We start from the raw sequence: 20,046 nt of genomic DNA, 5'->3' as shown, positions 1-20,046 counted from the left end.
GGAAATTGCGGTCCTTGAAGAAGGAGGCCATCTGGGTTGTACGGTTTTGGAACTGGTCCTCCTGGGAGCAGATGCGGCGGAGACAAAGGAATTGGGAATATGGGATGCCGGTTTTACTGGGGGCAGGGTGGGAGGAGGTGTAGTCTAGGTAGCTGTGGGAGTCGGTCGGTTTATAGTAAATGTCCGTGTTGATTCGGTCGCCCGAGATAGAAGTGGAGCGGTCTAGGAAGGGGAGGGAGGAGTCTGAGACGGTCCAGGTGAATTTGAGGTCAGGGTGGAAGGTGTTGGTAAAGTGGATGAACTGTTCAACCTCCTCATGGGAGCACGAGGCAGCGCCGATACAGTCATCGATGTAGCGGAGGAAAAGGTGGGGGGTGGTGTCAGTGTAGCTGCGGAAGATGGACTGTTCCACATATCCTACGAAGAGGCAGGCATAGCTGGGGCCCATGCGGGTGCCCATGGCTACTCCTTTGGTTATGAATCAACTGTGCCATCTTTTAACATGCAAACCCAGTGAAATTTACTCAACATGAAAAAGGAGATTTACTACAACACATCACAGAGGGCAAAGCCATTAGTAGTGAAGCAAACGTTTATTTATGAGTGAAGGAATGGTAAAATTCTACGTAAATTGTATTTGGGGTCCTAAGTGCTACATGTGTTTGGTTGATATGAGTTAACTACTGTGGCACTGCCAAGATAGATTGTTTAATATATATTTTATTGAATATAACAAGATAGTGATCGACTTTTTGGAAGGTTATAATTTGGATAGTATTTTTGAAATCTTATCGCTTTGGTAATAACTTTTCCTTTTTGAGGGGAGAAGTTACAAAACAGAAGTTTTACAAAATTGTTATATATTGAGACTGTGTACTTAATTTAGGGTAAAATGGAGAAATGAAGGGCACTGTGTGACCTGTTCCAAATTCTAATGACAGCAAGGCTGGATGGATACTGTGCCAGGGATTGTGAATCACAGAAACAGAGTGACAAAAGAAATAGGTGCAGAACTAGGTCATTTGCTCCTTCAAGCCTGCTCAGCCACTCACTGTATACATGGCTGAATCCAGTACTCTCTTCCCTTTGTCCCCTCATAACCTTTGATCCCTTTAGCCCTAAGAACTATATTTAACTCTTTCTTGAAAGTTTTCAATGCTTTCCCTCAATCACTTTCTGTGGCAGAGGCCTCCAGAGGCTTACCAGTCTGACTGGTGAATCAATTCCAACATGTATTTGACTCTACTACCACTGCTGGCAGTGCATTCCATGCACCCAGCAGTTAGTTGGCTAGCATTTTAATGGGATTCAGATGAAGGAAGCAGAAAGTAGTCACTCAGACAAGATGAGCTTGGAGAGGGCATGTTGGAAGGTAGGAAAGAAATTAGAGAAGGTATAGGGTGCAGTGTTTTTGTTAATCTTACTGATAAAGTCTATAGGCTCCTCACTTGTTGGAGATTAGGGTGGAGGGTAAGCAAAGGTAAGACCCATAACAGAAGGAATGGCTCTTGGAAACATTATGATCAAGCAATGGTGGAGGAAAAGAGTGGCCCAGCGGTCCAAAATCTGTATAAGTGTTGCAGTCAATGAAAGACCCAAAATTACAACGCTGAGAAATGAGAAGAAGTTTATAATGACATTTCTTAGGGGAGCACAGAAGAAACTGGAAGTAGAAAGAGTAATGGGTTATGTGAGGACCATCAACGTCACTTTACAATGTTCTTGACTGGATTTACATAAATAGCATGCAAGAGTGAAAACTGTATTCCTGTTTTTTAAAAGGCATCCACATTGCAATTCTGAACTGTCCTTAAAAACGTGAGTGGTTTTGCAGCCACTCTATTGATCTGAGTTCCATCACTACATATATAACAATAGCTGAGTTCCAAAACAGTTTCATTTTGGCAATGTATCTGGGCTGTTAAATGACTTTCAATCATTTTGTCAGTACAAAAACACGTAATAAAAATAAAACTGAGACTCATTATTCAATCATTCTGCACATACTGTACTTGGACATTGAGGTCAATAAATTCAAGCAACCTCTTAATAAGGAGTCAGTTGGCTGGACAACTGTTTTGTGATGCAGATTGATGCCAATAATGCAGGTTCAGTTACCACACAAGCTGAGGTTACCATGAAGGTTCCACTTTCTCAACTTTGCCCCTTGCATAGTGATCCTCAGCTTAAACTCACCATCAGTTGTCTGTATGGTCCTCTGGGACTTCAGTTTTACCCCTACATGACATGCATAATTCTTAAAAATAAAAGGCAGTTAAAGACATTTAAATACAATAGTCATATAATTTTCATTTATGGAAGTATTAAATCAAAATACCAAATGTCCAGTACCTGCAGGATTGAAAACCTTTCAGAAAACTTGACATAAGGTTTTACAAAAATACTAGCAAAGTAAACAAGAATGTTCTTTAAGTTGGGATAGCTTTTCATTCGACATCCAAAAATTTCTTGTTGAATATTAGCTAGCAGTATCCTTCCAGCATACTTTCAACATTCTACACGGGATTGTTGGAAGTATGATGGCAACCTAACAAAGAACAGCATGGCGAGCGGGGTGGGGGGGGGGTGGCGGAGGTGGCAACTGTAGGACAGGGAGAATGTCTTTCAGTTTTATTAGCAGCATTTGTGTGTCCTGCTCCCAAACCTTGACCTAAATACAGCCCAGGATGATGATGCTTTTGTCTAAAATCATGTACAGTGTACATCCTATTCCCTGACATTATTACAATTTATAACTATTTGTATCAGCAGTGTATTCAGCTGGTGTAAGTGCATCCAAACAACAATAAAATATGGATTTTACTATCAATTGCAGCATTGTAGAAAGCCTCAGTCAAAGCAATATTACTCTAACAGTGCAGATTTATCAATCACAGTCAAACAGGAGCAATGCCAGTCTGCTCCAATGGGTGGAGAGGGGATGCTGGAGCCAGGGAGATGGGCATCTCAAGTCAGATTCAGACTTAGAAAACAGTCAGCCTAAAGTGTTTAATAAGAAGCACCCAGTGGAAGGATGAAGAGGACTGTTGGAAAGCTTTTTTTTTTGGCTGCCTGAGAATAATTAAATATGAAGCAATAACGACGTATGAATCAAAATCAGCCTGCTGACGACAGTCAGGAGGGATGTTACATAATAACAGTGGCATGATAGCAAACAATAGAATTGTTCACAGGACACATTTCAAATTAATGGGTATTTATGGGTAAATTTCAAAATATCTCACTCAAAATAATCAAGAAATGGCCAAATAATGTTGCAAAATGACTAACTTACATTCTGGTAGGGAGAATAGTTTTCAATTTTTTCATGAACAATGGTGCCAATCCTCTGACCCAGGGTGGAAAAATGCACCATTGAATTTAAATCTCATCATGAATTGGTTAAGGGTTTAAACAGCCTCTTCTCGTCTGCCCTGCATAACTGTACTTCGTAACATCAGTTGAAAACTCTCATGCAACAGTTCAGCCAACTTATCCCAGAAGTAATTGAATCATAATTAGCCAGATTCTCAAAGTTTAGATTAGTTAATCTCAGAGGGAGCAGCAATGCTATAGTTAATTCCTGTGTCCCAAGGTATGTACAGGAAATTATTAGGTTCCTACTGCAGATCGTTAACCAACGACTGGTGCTCAAAACATGGATGGACAGTTATCCAAGTATAGGTAGGCTCACGTTTCACCACAAAATTCCCTGTGATCAAATAGCTTGCTGACAATTAGTACCTAACCTAATATGACATTGGGAAAAGTGCCTGAGAGCATTTGACATCTGTGCAACTGGCAGAGTAAAGCTACTTCCCTACGGCAATCCTGTATTTTATCTATAAATGCTTACGGTAACAAAGCTATCTCTTAGAAATGTTAAGATCCATTTAAACTATATGTCAAAATGTTTAAGGAAATTCCTGATGAGAAATAATAGTATTCTGTGCAATCTCTTCAGAAAATTTACAGGACACAGTTCAGCAATATGCTCTGAAATGTAGAAATGGTCTGGTGCATATACTAATGTCAAGCAATTTTGTAAGGCATTTCTCCAGAATAAAACATTATTTCAAACTGAGTAACAATGAACAAAGAAGGCTCCGTACTACATAAATTGATTTCATCCTTAAATACTGAAGTAAATTTTACAAGTTTGGCCAGTGAGTTAAAAGTAGATTTTTGTACGCCACTGCAGTACAGTATCAGGTGATATAGGTAGTGGGAATGATGGTTGGTAACAAGGGAGATAGTGAGTTTCCAAACTATTCTCAAAAAGCACAATGGAAAGCTTCAAATTAATTAATATGATGAAATACAAAATCAGGTGTTCACACATGCCAGCAAATAAGACAACTTGCCCTCCGTGTGACTCAAATGATGCAAATAATGAACCGGGCCCATTATTCCTGTGTCACACACAGCACAATCACTAGGAGCAGATGGTGACAGCTCCACCACTAAGTAATAAATCATATGCCCTGTAACCTTGAGACAATCCACTGTGTGCACTTTTAATTGTATTACCGAGATTAATACCTGGACGTTCTCTCTACACTATCCATCAAACGAAATTGAACACAATAATAATTAAATCATATGTAATTAAGATTAAAAATAACTTAATTCTGAAAACATCAAGGTTTAAATTTGTATGTCATTTCTACATGTCATGCATTACAGCATCTGGAATCCATGTTGAAATATACAGAAATACCAGTACCCGATTTTTCACATTACTATCCATTTTAGCTATCAGTTGAATATAAATGAATTGAAAGAAAAAACAAAACAAACATTAAAACAAAATACTGCAGTTTCAAAATACTGAAATTCTAGAGATACTCAATATGTCCCAAGCAGTTGGGCCGAAGGGCCTGTTTCCACACTGTAGGGAATCTAATCTAATCATCCATGGAAAGAGAAACTGAGCTCATGGGTAGTATTTTACTGCTTTAATCGTTTGGGGTTGGTGGGCATTACCTAAGCCATCAGTTGGCAGATCTTCCAGTTGTTCTTTCCTAAAGTTATCCAATTAACAGCCAACCTCTAGATTTGCTGTCCAGTTAGGAGAGTTTTTGTGGTGGGAGGGAAGGAGTTGTCAATTTAATGCAACAATGAAGGATGTCTAATGAGTCTTGGCACAACTCAGATCCTTTATTACTGCATTAGGTTGACATGCCCCTCCCGACCACGACCGTGACCTGCATAGGTCTTTATCTGCATGCAGCACTAGTTTGTCTTTCATTACCCACAAATGTATTGATGGCGATGCACCAAGAGATCAGGGAGAAAGAAAAGTATTCCTCAGAGGAAGAGCATCAGTCTGAGAAAGCGCCATCACGCGAACCATAAAAAACCTCCCACCAGCACAGATACACACACCTCCACTGGTCCAGCTCTAAAAAGACAGAGAGAGTGACACAGAGTGAAACAGAACATATGAGCCAGGGAAGTGCAAGTGAGAGAGAGTACCAGAGGACCATAGACTCCTCTTTCAATAGGAAGAGGTAACTGGTGGTGCCTTTAACTTGAGAATCATACCTTGGGAGAGGATGAGATTGAGAAAGCAAGGTTATCCCAGTGACTTTAGCTAACAAAGCAAGGGAGTATAAGTTGAATAGTAGGTCACTAGGAAGCACAGAGGATCAAAGGGATCTTGATGTGCAATCCTTGAAGGCACAGAACAAGTAGACAAGGTGGCTAAGAAAGCATATGGAATACTTACATTTATTAGTCAAGGTATGGAATACAAGAACAATGAGGCTATGATGGAGCTGGATGTAACACTACATAGGCCACAGCTAGAGTACTGCAAGCAGTTCTAGTAGCGATGCTATAAGAAGGTTGTGATTTCACTAGAGGGAATGCAGGGAAGGTTCACCAGGATGTTGTCAGGGCTGGGGTGATTAGCTATGAAAAGACACCAGATAGGCTGTTTCTTTTTCCTTACAACAAAGAGGGTCGAGGGGGGGAATGTGATAGAGATGTACCAAGATCTGAGCGGCATTGACAGAGTAGATAGGGAGAAACTTTCCCCAATAGTGGAGGTGTCAATAACCAGGGCGCACAGTTTTAATGAAAAGAGCACAGGGGTTAGAGGAAGTTTGAAGATAAAGCTTTTCACCCAGAGCATTGTGGGTATCTGGAAGGTTCCCACCCATAAGCACTTGAAACACCATAGCATACAAGATTACAGGCGAAGCGCTGGAAAATGGATGACTGCTATGTGCATGATAGGCTGAAGGGTCTTTTCTCATACTGTAAAAACTCGATGACTTGAAAGTAATTGAGGGCTTTGGTCATTTTGATAGGCTTGGGCAGTGGGCGTCTACTGGTGCCTCTTCCTTTGACAGCGTGCAGAGGTCTGTGACCACAAGCTGTGGGAATCATTGGGGCACTTTGACTAAGAGAGGTCCAGGAAGCTGACCCTTAGCCTAGAGACCCTGTACTGAGTGTGATACCTCAGTGATTTGTAGCTCAGGTTGTGGTTCAGGTTGTAAGTTTGCTTACTGAGCTGGAAGGTTTGTTCTCAGATGTTTCGTCACCATGCTAGGTAACATCATCTGTGAGCCTCTGTTGAAGCACTGATGTACTGTCCCACTTTCTAATTATGTGTCTGTTGTGGTGGGTGATATCATTTCTGGTTCTTTTTCTGAGAAGTTGGTAAATGGGGTCCATATCAATGGTGTTCCAGTTTGATAGCCAGGCCTCAAAGGAATTCCTGTGTATGTCTTTGTTTAACCTGTCCCAGGATGGATGTATTAACCCAGGATGGATGTATTGTCCCAGTCGAACTGGTGTCCCTCGTTGTCTGTGTGTAAGGATACTAGTTATAGTTGGTTCTGTCTTTTTCTTCAACTAGCCATCAAAAGACACAACCAACTATCACTAGTATCCTACACACAGATAAGGAGGGACACCAGTTCAACCGAGACAATACATCCATCCTGGGACAGGCTATACAATCGCCTTTCTTCTATGCACAGGCACATGGCTGCACAATCTCACAAATAAGATAGGGGCCACTTGTCCCTCAGTGGCGTCTGAGCCACTTCAGAGATGTGATATCAAGTTGCTATCCTCATACAAAATCGAGTTTAGCCTGAGGGATCTATTCCTTTCAGCATCAGCATCTGACTGCTCCTGACCTTTCAACGCCACACCTAAGTGTCTCAACTGGCTTCCTGCTACAGTGCCAATTCAGTTCTGGGAAAGCCACATTGGGATTCCCAATGTAATTTACTTCCTGCAATTTTCCAAACATAAATCCTCCTCCACCAGTCTGGGAAAATTCCTCTCCATGTTTCGGCAAGATATCTTTTCGTTATATGAAACTGGAAAGGCTAACACCATTTCCTTCTCCACAGATGCTGCCTGACCTTTTCAGGGATTGCAATATTCGTCTTCACTCAAGTGTGCTACCACTTTCCTCAATACATGCTGCCACTTACCCACACATTGCATCTATTCTTCAAGCTGCCAAAAAGGTAGTTGATAATATAATACCTTGTTTTTTTCCTAAACCTCTGCAAATAAACTGACCTAGAGTTGAAAGCTTCAGGTGATACAGTAACTGCAGCATAAACTGAGCCACTCATTGATCCACCTGTTTGTCACCCGAGTTCCTGTTTCTCTAAAGGAACAGGCTTTGGCGGTGGGGCCCTCCCTCAGGGACCTGATAACCTTAGCACATTTTTTAAGAGTCAGTCGGTTATATCCCATTTCACAGGAAGCCTTCATCCACCTCAGTGAAACTTTCTGGCACTTGCCCAGAAAGCTGTCTAACTCTTGAGTAGGGGAATCCATTTATGTCACTTTGACACAGGCTGATGCAGGTTCACATTTTATAACTGTCTGCTATTCTTTGAAACATGGACATGCAGAGATATCGTCGCAGACACGAATACAATCGCTTTCCTGACAGTCCAGAAGAACATACTGAAAATTAACATTGGACCACTTGCAAGGGGAAGAATGAGACTGGAATAGCAAAAGGGGAGCGAAATCAAGAACCTTTACATGAATTAGACAAATCCTGTGAGCTGGTCTGGGAGATTGTATAAAGTCCGTGACAATAGTGAATAATCCCAAATTGGGAGGTGCTCCTTTCAAAGGGTTTAATGAACAGATGAAGCCCCAGATTTACGCCTGTCATGGTCTCAAAACAGTAAATGACACAGCAGACAATGTAGACTGGAGTGACAGAAATATAAAGCCAGCACATTACCTTCCCTGGAGAGCTCCGGTTACTGGCTGTGGGATGCTCTCTCGTTGTTGTCCCCAGAGCTGCTGGAGCAGGACACGCGGCACTCCCTCCGGAGGGGAAAGACGCAGGGCCAGAGGTAGGGGTCGACCTGCCGTTCCTCGGCCTCTGTTTAATGCCATCCAACAGTCTCACCAGCAGGATGTTGGCGGGCAGCTCGTCCACGCCACAGTCCACCAGGATCCGGCACTCGGGACAGCGCAGCTCGCTCCTGGAGCTGACAATCTTCTCCAGGCAGCGCTTGCAGAAGGTGTGCTGACAGGGCAGCACCCTAGCAGTAGCGTCCAGCCTTTCCAAACACACCGAGCACTCCAGCAAGTCCAGCAGGGAAGACTCGTCCATCTTCAAGCATGGGTCAGGGGAGAGGGCAGGGGAGAGGGGGGAGAGAATGGGGACAGTGCTCTCCCTTACTTACATTCCACCCCCCCACCTAACCAGCTGTTGACTGACACGCTGCATTCCTGCCCCCACCCCCTTCCCCTCCCCCCTCTTTTGGAAATAAAAGTCAGAACCCAACAGCAGCAGCAATGTGCTGCATCTATCTAACTGAGTGCGGGCTGCCAGCGCATCCCCATCTCCGACTGACCCAGCCTTGAAAGTCTCCCCATGCAGACTGAACCCCCTCCTGAACTCCCAGGGCTCAGACCAGGCGGCTGCAACATAAATACAAATGGAAAGAGAAATGAAACAAAAGCATCTGACTTAGCTGTCCTCCTCCCAACCTCTTCCTTGACACTTTCAGATCTGACCTGACCTCACTCTTCCCACACTCTTGCCTGGTCAGGATTCACGTTTCTAACAGAAATAAAACTGCCCCCCCCCCCCCCCACCCCGCCCCTTCCCTCTGACTCCTGCAAGGGGAAAGCTCAGCATGATCAAACAGCGGCTGCCCATTTCCAAGGCACTTGAACCCTCCACCGAAACGAGTTAATTCTGAAATCTTTGCCTCCCCCTCACTTCAAGAAGACGGCAGATCCTGACAACAACACCGAGAGAACAGTTGCCATGCGAGGGAAGGTTCTGCCCATGACCACAGGCTGGGAGCCGCATCCAGCCAAGCCCCCGGTCGAGCTGCTGGGACCTGCGGTTCAGGGGGACGAGCACACAGCGATCCCGCTCACTTCAAAGTACTTCAGCGGACTCGCCACTCCTGGGGGCTGAGCAGGAAACCTGTCCACAGAGCTGCTGTGAGGAGCGCAGCTCCCTTCAATCTGTCAATTCCTCTCTCCCTTCCCTCCTCCTTTTCCCCCCTCCCCCCTCCCCTGCCCCCAGCCTCCGCCGTGTCGGTTCCTTTCTCCCCAGCCCCGCAGACAGCGTCAGTGAGGGACGGAAATGCGTGCCACTCAGACAGGCTGCTGCAAGACCAGGGAAATGTTTGACCACGTCGCCCTCTTCAGGGGAGACTTCAGCTCAGCAAAACCTCCTGCACTCCAATTGGCACCACACACACACTCACAAAGACAGCGCCGAAATAGGTTCGTTCATTCATTCATTCATTCATTCACTGTTCATTCATTCATTCACCAAATGTGGTGGTCATTTTATCAACCGCAGCATGCTACACTACAGACTGAGCAAACGAGTTGTGGATGGAACCAAAAGAGAAAATGCTGGAAAATCTCAGCAGGTCTGGCAGCATCTGTAAGGAGACAAAAGAGCTGACGTTTCGAGTCTAACTGGCTTTGACAAAGGGTCAGTTAGACTCGAAACGTCAGCTCTTTTCTCTCCTTACAGATGCTGCCAGACCTGCTGAGATTTTCCAGCATTTTCTCTTTTGGTTTCAGATTCCAGCATCCACAGTAATTTGCTTTTATTTATGAGTTGTGGATGGAAGCAGCTTTCTATCCTGTCAGATCACGCTTTGTACCAGCTGGTCAGTTGTGTGTTAAGAATAAGCTGGTATGGACTGGTATGACAGAGTCTGCCACCTTTGTTTTAGAAGAAAAATTAGGCTGAATTTGCTGACTTTTTTTGGGAGGGGGAGCTCTTCTGGTCTTTTCAGGTTCGGCTCATCTGTTGGGAGGCTCTTCAAAACAGACAGGCAGGCAGGTATTGGTCATGGGGCAAAAGTGAGGACTGCAGATGCTGGAGATCAGAGTCTTGATTAGAGTGGTGCTGGAAAAGCATAGTAGGTCAGGCAGCATCCAAGGAACAGGAAAATCGACGTTTCAGACAAAAGCCATTCCTGCCTGACCTGCTGTACTTTTCCAGCACCACTCTAATCTAGGTATTGGTCATGGCCAACAGTGATGGTCACCCCTTACTACAGGGTGTCAATGCCCAGGAGCTGATGATCCAGTGACCAGTTCACAGTAAGGAAGTTATTTGGGTCCTGATACAAACAAAAACAGAATTTGTTTGGAGAACCTCAGCAGGTCTGGCAGCATTTGTGAAGAGAAAACAGGGAAACATTTAAAGTCAGATGATCCTTCTTCAGAAGCAGAAGCAGTTAGGAGAAGGAGGTATTACTGCTGATGGGGTGGAGGGAACAGGGAAAACTAAGTAGACAGGTGGAGAGGGAACCCAAAGAAAGAGAGAGACAGAGGAAGAGGGAGAAAAGAATGTGGAGAAAGGAAATGCTGACAGTAAACCAGGACAAAGTGAGGACTGCAGATGCTGGAGATCAGAGCTTAAAAATGTGTTGCTGGAAAAGCGCAGCGGGTCAGGCAGCATCTAAGAAACAGGAGAATTGACGTTTCGAGCATAAGCCCTTCTTCAGGACAGAGAAACTAGGCAGCTGATAGTGAGCAATATGAAGAGTTGAAAATGGGTTAGCCATAATGAAAGCAACCCCTTTTGTGACAGGACCAAAAGTTGTGGAGATAGGTAATGGACAAGGAATTGAGTGTTCTGCAATAGTTTAACTTGGTGTTGACTTGTGAAGGCTGTAAGGTGAGGTGTTGTTCCTTCTGTTTTCATTGAGCTTTGCTGGAACACTGCCTGAGGCAGAAATGTTACCATGGGAACACAGTGGCATATTGAAGTGGCCGGCAGGAAGCTCTGGGTCATTTTTACAGATAAAGAGGGCAAGATGATCACCCAGTCTGCGTTTTGTCTCCCCGGTGTAGAGGAGAGTACGTTGTGAGCAATTAATACAGTAAACTAGATTGAGTGAGGGGCAGGAAAATCACTGCTTCACCTCGAAGGTGTGTTTGGGCTGATGGACACTGAGAGGGAGGAAGTAAGTGGGCAGGGTGTTACACCTTCTGTGGTTGCAGGGGAAGGTGCAATGGGGCTGCGAGGATGTGTTGGGAGTGAAAAAGCATTGGGCCAGGGTGTCCTGAAGGCAACAGTCCCTGTGGAAGGCTGACAAGGGAGGGGGGAGCGGAATATGTGTCTGATTGTGGCATCACACTGGAGGTGGCAGAAATGGTGGCTTATGATCCTTTGGATGTAGAGTTTGGTGGGGTGGTAAGCAAGGATAACAGGGGACTCTATTGCTGTTGAGGGAGGGAAGGAAATGGGTCAGACCCACCTGAGGGCCCTATCAACCATAGTAACAGGGAATCCTCACTTTAGGAAAAGATGGACATTTCAGAGGCTCCCTTACTGAAGTTGGTATAATCAGAATATATGCAACAGAGATGGAGGAACTAGGAGAATGGAATAAAGTCTTTACAGGTTGCAGGGTGTGAAGATGTATAGTCCAGATAACTGTTGGATTCGGTGAGTTTGTAATTAATACTGATGGCCTGCCTATCCCCAGAAATGGAGATAGAGATGTCAATGAAGGGTAGGGAGGTGTCAGTGCTGGATGGATCAGGTGAAAATGAGAAAGGAATAGAATTTGAAAGTAATATTGATGAAGTTTTCCAATTCTAGATGAGAGACAGAAGTAGCCCTAATGATGTCATTGATGGACTGGAGAAAGAGTTGTGTGGAGGGATGCAAGTCAGACTAGGAAAAGAAATGTTCAATGTACCCCACAGAAGCGGGCATAGCTGGGGCCCATATGGATACTCATAGTAACACCTTTGATCTGAAGAAAGTGAGAGGGGTTAAAGGAGAAGTTGTTCAAAGTGCCGACATACAGCTCACAATAATGTTACATCTATCTCTGCAACTATATATTGCAGTCGGTGATGACTTACCCTGGCTTTATTTTTAATAGATCCATTTTGCTAACATACCTGTTGTGTTTTGATGCTTTTCGACATACCCCTGATGTTTTCTGCATCAAAGGACAACTGATATTCTGGCAATGTGGTAATCAGTATATATTGGAGTACTGCCTAACAGTCTATTGGAGTTTACTTTGTTCAGCTCTCATGAACCAAATTCTCAGCTTTGGATGAACAGTCCACTGCCTTCTTCTTATTTTCATTATTATTCTATAGGAGGTGGATGTCACTGGCAAGGCCAGCATTTGTTGCCCATCACCTGTTGTGCTTGAATTAAGCAGCTTGTTAGGCTGTTTCAGAAGGCAGTTTGTATTTAAGAGTCAACTGCATAGCTGTGGATTTGAAGTCAAACAGAGCAGACCAGGTGAGGATGACAGATTTCTATCTCTTATAATGTTAGCGAACCAGACAGGTTTTACAATGTTCGTTTCAAAGTCACTATACTGAGACTGGGTTTCAATTCCAGATGTATTAATTGAATTTAAATTTCACTCGTTGCTGTGGTGGGATTTGAATTCAAACCTCCAAAGCTTTAGCCTCTAGATTATGAGTCCAGCAACAAAACAACTATGCCACCAGTCCCCCTCAAGTTCAATGCCTCAGGAAAGTTTAAGTTTAAAGGAGTAAGCAAACTCTAACAAAAAAATCTGATTCACACCCAAAGGAAAACTGATGTCTAAATATGTCAATATTCTAGCAACTCTTGCAATCAAGACGACAGCTAATGTTGTGCCTTGCATAAAACAGGTAGACTGATAAGGAACCCCATCATGAGATGCAATATTGAGGGAGTGCTGCGTGGTTGAAGCTGCCATATTTCCAATGAAATGTTAAACTGTGGCAGTCTGTGAGAGATCCCAGTAAATATTTTTGAAGAAGATTTAGAGCTGACTAATATTTATCTCTCAATTCACATGACACCAGGTTATAGTCTAACAGGTTTATTTGAAGTCACAAGCTTTCAGATCGCTGCTCCTTCATCAGGTAAAGTGGAGTGAAGTGCACAGAATATGTAGGCAGAGAGATAATGGCAAAATAATCCCAGGTAAATAAGAATGTCAAGAGATAAGTGTAAATAGTGGAGTGTCAACAGCTGAATAGGAAATGAACAGATGATCTATGAACAATTAATTAAGGCAGAGAGATAATTGTAAATAATGAAAAAGAAGATGCTGCTAGAGACAACCATCTATAGCACCATCTTATTTTTGATTTTTTGTAATTATCCCTTTCATAATTAATTGCTTCATAGATCATCCCTTCACTTGCTATTCAGCTGTTTACTCACACCATTTGACACTTCTGATCACCTGCAAAGACTTGTTTTTCAGCCTGTCAACACTCCACTCACACTATTTGTTCACACTCTTAATTACCTGGAATCACCTTATCATTATCTCTTCACCTATATAGTCTGTGCCTGTGCACATCCATCCACTTCACCTGATAAAGGAGCAGTGCCTTAAAAGCTTCTGATTTCAAATAAACCTGTTGGATTATAACCTGGTGCCATGTGACTTCTGATTTTGTCCACCCCAGTCCAACATCGGTACCTCCACATCATATCTCTCAATTAACATCTTTGAATTAGATTATCTTGTCATTAGTCCCTTTGCTATTTGGCCATATTTCCTATACTATAACAGCAGTGATATTTGAAACTGGTTTGTTGTAAAGTAGCTTGGAATTTCCTGAGGTTGTGAAAGAAAATATAAAGGAGAAAGTGAGGTCTGCAGATGCTGGAGATCAGAGCTGAAAATGTGTTGCGGGAAAAGCGCAGCAGGTCAGGCAGCATCCAAGGAGCAGGAGAATCGACGTTTCGGGCATAAGCCCTTCTTCAGGAATGAGGAAAGTTTGTCAAGCAGGCTAAGATAAAAGGTAGGGAGGAGGGACTTGGGGGAGGGGTGTCGGAAAATATAAAGAAAATATAAATGCAAATATAAACACAAGTTATAAATGCAAGGAATGAGATGAATCATAAAATGCCTCCAGTACGAATGTCGAACACTTTTTGGTTGTGTCGACTGTTATGGATGGACCAGGCCAGACCCCCCTCAAAATATTTTAAAGAAGGTAGCCTAGACCCTAACCTTTTCTTATTTTAAAGGCAGGTCCGAAGTGGATATTCCAGGAGTGATGCAGCTGGTCAAACCACTCGACGTTAAGCAAAACATAATTTATTTAAACACTCCAGTTGAAACACAAACAAAGGAAAACAGAATTTAGAACAACTTAAATATTGGGAAACTTAACCGACCTGATACAGCAACTTAACTAAGGAACTGTTCCAATCCAGTGACATCCCCTAAACACACCCTTTGGCAAAAAGGTAAATTCAAACACACATTCTTACAGGCAGGAGGGAGCAACAACCAAAGAAATTTCAGAGAGAAAAATCAGTCAGAGATCATTTGCTGAAGCTTGCAACTTTTCTGGACTCAAGCACCTTGTGACTGCCACAGCTAAAGCCAAACCAGAAAAACCTGAACTGGGAGAACTCACCACTCCAATGTTACACGAGACACTTCATGGGTCCCTTGGCACTTCTGTTTTTATTATCTCTCATAAAAAAGCTAAGGAGAAAATAACCTTGCTAAATTGACAGCACCATCACACAATTGAATGAACAGTACTGACTGAGATATCAGGAAAATTCACAATTCTGCTTTCTGGATGTAGGTTTGCTCGCTGAGCTGGAAGGTTCATTTACAGATGTTTCACCACCATACTAGGTAACATCTTTAGTGAGCCTCCAGACAAAGCACTGCTGATGATTCCTGTTTTCTATTTACATGTTTGGGTTTCTTTGGGTTGGTAATGTCATTTCCTGTGGTGATGTCATTTCCTGTTCTTTTTCTCAGGGGTGGTAAATTGGGTCCAAGTCAATGTGTTTGTGCATAGAGTTCTGGTTGGAATGCCATGCTTCCAGGAATTCTCGCGTGTGTCTCTGTTTGGCTTGTCCTAAGGTGGGTGTGTTGTCCCAGTCGAAGTGATGTCCTTCCTCAGCTGTATGTAAGGATACTAGTGAGAGAGGGTCATGTCATTTTGTGGCTAGTTGATGTCCATGTATCCTGGTGGCTAGTTTTCTGCCTGTTTGTCCAATGTAGTGTTTGTTACAGTCCTTGCACGGTATTTTGTATATGACATTAGTTTTGCTTGTTGTCTGTATAGGGTCTTTTATGTTCGTTAGCTGCTGTTTTAGTGTGTTGATGGGTTTGTGGGCTACCATGATGCCAAGGGGTATGCCATTTCTTTGATGTAGGGGAGAGTGGCTGGGGTTTCTGGATGTGTTTTATCTGCTTGTTACTGAGAAATTGGCGGACTGTGTTCATTGGAAATCCGTTCTTTTTGAATACAGTGTATGGGGTACCCAATGCCAGTCAAAGCTCAGAACGAAGTATTAATTCAGTGAAGCAACCACACAGAACAACCTCCATGCTAAGTATTAAAAGCCAATAGATCAAAGACAAAAGGTTCCATAACTAATGAATCAGAGTGAAACTCTTTATCCCAGTACATCTACCTGCAATCAGTGGTGGCAAATAAATGAATGCAGGCCAAACCCCTCCCAGATACCCTGCCTAGCTGAACCAGTCCTTGCCTTGAATAGCTTCACCTTTCACTGCACTTCCTTCCTCCAAATTGAAAGGTTTTGTGGGACATGATGGAGCATTCTTTCTCCTGGTCCTGTGCAGGTTCCTTCCCTCACCTTGTTTTCTGATACATTGAAGGGTGTACCAGTGCCACTTCTTGCTCTATCCTGAACTGGAAAGTTTTATCAACTTTGTTTCCTATTCCTAACTTCACACACATAAATTATTTAATGGTACATTTCCAACTTTTCTCTTCTTTGATGTCTATGTCTGCATTTCCGGAGATGGTTGTCTACCAACATCAACTATAAGACTCAATTAGTTAAGTGTGATTGCATTTCCTCCCATCCTACTTCCTGTAAGGTTTCTGTTCCTTTCTTTCTATTCTGGACAATTCCAGTTATTGCACCAGTATTTCTGATATATTCTCCTCATTCGTGAAACAATGATTCTAAACTATGGTTGATAGGGCACACAACTGTATCCATCACATTTCCTGCACCTCTCTCTTTCTGCTCTTTTCCAGAATGATGATGCTTTCAGATTCCACCCCATGAGTTTTAAATATCTTTCTCCATTTCTGCCACCAACAAACTCCTGTCCATCTTTCCTTATTCTGAAGAGGTCCTTCCCTCTATGGAGCTGTTCCTAACAAGCCATTTTCCACTCTTCTAGTCATAACAACATCAGCTCTGCTTTACACAAACATCTTCTGTGTAAATGCAGGAGATGCAACACCTATCCTTTCAACTCGTTTCCTATCATCCTGGACTCCAAACGTTCTTTCCAGCTGAAACAGTAATTGAATTTCTATCAATTTACTGGAGGTATTTGCTACTTATAGTGCAGGCTCTCTACATTTTGGAGACCAGATGCAAATTAAGGGACTTACATTCAGTACATGAGCGTGTCCCTATATTTTCGATCACTTGCCATTTTAATTCTTCTCCTCATTCCCATTCTGACATATCTGTCTCTTATATTGTTACAATGATGCTGAACATAATTCCAAGGAACAGCACCTCATCTTTCAGCCTTCCAAATCAACAAGCCCAAAAAATTCAGATCATAACTACTGTTCCCATTTTTGAAAACACCAGGGGCTGAAATTTCCTTAGCTGAGTGTTTAGTCAAGTAAGATTCATTATTTTACCATGGCTCAGAGCATCTTTTCTCGTGCAATCTCCCACTTTTGCAAATCCAGACTCGGGTCTATCTCATGAGGATTCATGCAGCTGGAGAGACAGAAGTGTTCATCACTGCTGGGACCCTGCCAGCTTTCATGCCATTGTTACTATACTCAAAGCCACTTTAGATGCTATAAGCCAGAGACTGACCTTCACAGTGTGGTACTCAAGCCATTGCTTTCAAAGCATAGCCCAGAGGAAATAAAGTCTTGCTCCCTGCTCCACCAACAGGGACATAGGGATCTTGTAGGACAGACTGGTGGAGAGGAGGGCAGTAGATTCTCTCGCCAACCATCACAACAGCTCATAGTCCGTTTGGGTGCAGATTGCAATTCCATCACTGCTCTGTCCCAGGTGAAGAGAAAGATCCAGCAGTGCAAGGAGAAGGTCGCTGGTTTTTTGCACGCCATAAGGGTAAGTGTCACCATCTTCTCTCTGCTCCCTCACACACTCAGTGCTGGCACTCACTCTATGATCTCCCCAAGATGGTGCTGGAGGAGTAGACAGCTTCTGGAATCCTGTGCCCGGGTTTATTCTCTTCGATCGCTTCTTCTTTTCCTCTTTTTTTCTCTTTTCTCTCCTTCTTTCTCAGTTTTTTTTTAGTTTTAGCTTTTACTCACCTTCTAAAGAGAAGTCTTTCAGTCCGAAGGTGGCTTCAACAGTGTCTGGAGCAGCGGAATGGCATGGACTGGAGCGGGTCTCTAGTGGCGTTGGCTGGTGAAACCTGGAGCAAGTGGCATGGCATGGGCTGGTGTGCCCAGAGCAAAACCGTAGCAACATCAAAGGAAAGGTCGGACTCTATTTAAATTATCTTTCTTTCAAATTTTATATTTTAATTTAATGAGAATGGCACCAATGCATGGCGATGGCACAAGCCTTTCATTGTACTTTATGTTGAATACATATGACAGTAAATAATTCAATTCAATAATTCTGTCATTGCACCTATAACTCACTACGGATCATGGACTAAAATTCTCAGTTTGACGGAGAGCTTTTTGCTCAAGGACTCTTCCCCCACTTTATCATCAAACCTATTAACTCTTTCTGCCCTCTGGACTTCTTACTCCCTCACTGGGGACACCTTATAACCTCTCCAGCTCAAGTACCATCAGTAACCGTTCTTCCATTGTAGTCAATCCCATTGTCTCCTTGCAGGAAAAATTGGTCCAAACCCAGACTTGCATCTCAGCAAAACCCTGACTGACAAGCCTGTAATTCCTGGTTTGTTTGCACTGACCTGCTGAGCTAATCATGCATGGTAAGGACGTGGATCCCAGACTCTAGTAGGATCAAGTGTCTGACTGTCTTCAATCTGTCATCAACTGTCAGAATTGGACAAGCCCTTTCACTGAGTGTAGTGGAGTTCCCTGATTGACTACAATCAGCCTGCATCCGACTAAGGACAGCTGCTCTTGACTTTCACACATGGTCATTTGTTTGATACAAATGCCATGTGTTTGGCGCATATACTGCTGGTACATTCTGCAGGTCTGATATTGTTGTAGCCTGGAGCCAAATATTCACTTCCTATCAGTGTTCAATGCTGCTTGTATCACATGCAGTTTGCCTCTCCCTCTATGATAAAAGGCAATGCAAGTCACACAGAGGTAGGCAGTCAGTAAGTAGGTGCTGAAGTCAGAGAACATATGCTCAGAGAACAATGTGAAGTATACAGAAGCTACGATCCTCCAAGTAAGTGGCAAAGTTAGTGAGTGCTGAAAAAACAAGCTAAGAGCCATGAGATGCATGTCCATGTCAACACAAAAGCATCTTTTGTAAATGCATGAAATCTGTGACTGCTTCTGCATTCAAAGTGACCTAGCAGAAGTAGGCAAACCATAGGTGTCCCTGAACTCTAAAATGAAGGATTAAAGGTGTATCTGAGTTAGTCTGACAGTGGGCATGATGATGTGGTGAGGCTGCTGGTTTGTGACAAAGACTCAAGGAGGATGGTGGCCATGCAACAACATTGTTTTAAAGAAGCAGTTGGATGACAATAGCCTTGATAGGCAATTGAAAAGTTACAGAAGGCAGGTTTTGTTTTATTATTCATTCACAGGATGAGAGTGTCACTGGCTAGGCCAGCATTTACTGCCCATCCCTAATTGCCCAGCTAACAGCTATGAGTTAACAACATTGCTGAGGCCAGACCAGGTAAGGATGGCAGTTTCCTTCCCTGAAGGACATTAGTGAACCAGGTAGGATTTTCCAACAATCGACAATGGATTCATGGTCATCGTTAGACTCTTAATTCCAGATTATTAATTTTGAGTTACATGCCAGGAATTTCAGCATATGGGGCTTTAATGATATGCAATTACATGGAACTAAGGTAGATGCTCCTCAATGATAAAATTCAGAAGTTGCCATTAAAGTCTTGAGGGGAACACCAGAAAAAAAACCTTTCTCAACTTCTGGACTGTGATTTTTCCAATCTCATTGCATTTTCTTGCCATTAATTGTGCCACACCAAAGAGGGCAAAATTCAACCCTAGATATTGGTAATGATTTTGCTGTTATCATTTGCATCTCCTCTGAATGCATCTTTTGTTCCTGGTGCACTGTTAGCCTCCTTAGCCTTGCAGAGGCATCCCTTTTGTGTTTTAATATCTTCCATCCTGTCAAACCCCCTCCTCTTGTTCTCTCCTCACTTGCCTGCTTTTCCTGCCTCTGCTTTAAACACTGTTTCATCTTGGCCAAATGTATTGTGAATGCCACCACTGAGCGCAGCAACAAGTGAGAGCATCAGCAACACAGCATTGAATGTCCAGTGTCACTGCCTAGCTATAGTCTGTGCAGAATGAAGCTTGCAAGCACAGGCTGGTTAAGCTTGAATGGCACACTGCAAATGGTCAACATGGCATGCTGTTTAC

General features: G+C 43.2%; 1 protein-coding gene across 1 annotated transcript in view; it reads right to left on the bottom strand.

The window, feature by feature from the left end:
* LOC122550681 (E3 ubiquitin-protein ligase SH3RF3-like) overlaps positions 1 to 9,074 on the bottom strand; it is a 372,141-nt gene extending 363,067 nt beyond the window's left edge. The window contains exon 1 of the mRNA XM_043691783.1: positions 8,234 to 9,074. Coding sequence (XP_043547718.1) covers positions 8,234 to 8,611 — 378 coding nt within the window. The 5' untranslated portion in view covers positions 8,612 to 9,074. The remainder of the gene's footprint in view (positions 1 to 8,233) is intronic.
* Positions 9,075 to 20,046: the final 10,972 nt, after the last annotated feature.

The sequence above is a fragment of the Chiloscyllium plagiosum genome, chromosome 6, assembly GCF_004010195.1.
Source record: "Chiloscyllium plagiosum isolate BGI_BamShark_2017 chromosome 6, ASM401019v2, whole genome shotgun sequence".
Taxonomy (NCBI): domain Eukaryota; kingdom Metazoa; phylum Chordata; class Chondrichthyes; order Orectolobiformes; family Hemiscylliidae; genus Chiloscyllium; species Chiloscyllium plagiosum.
Note: the sequence above shows the minus strand (reverse complement) of the source record. Positions and strands in the feature narration are given on the sequence as shown.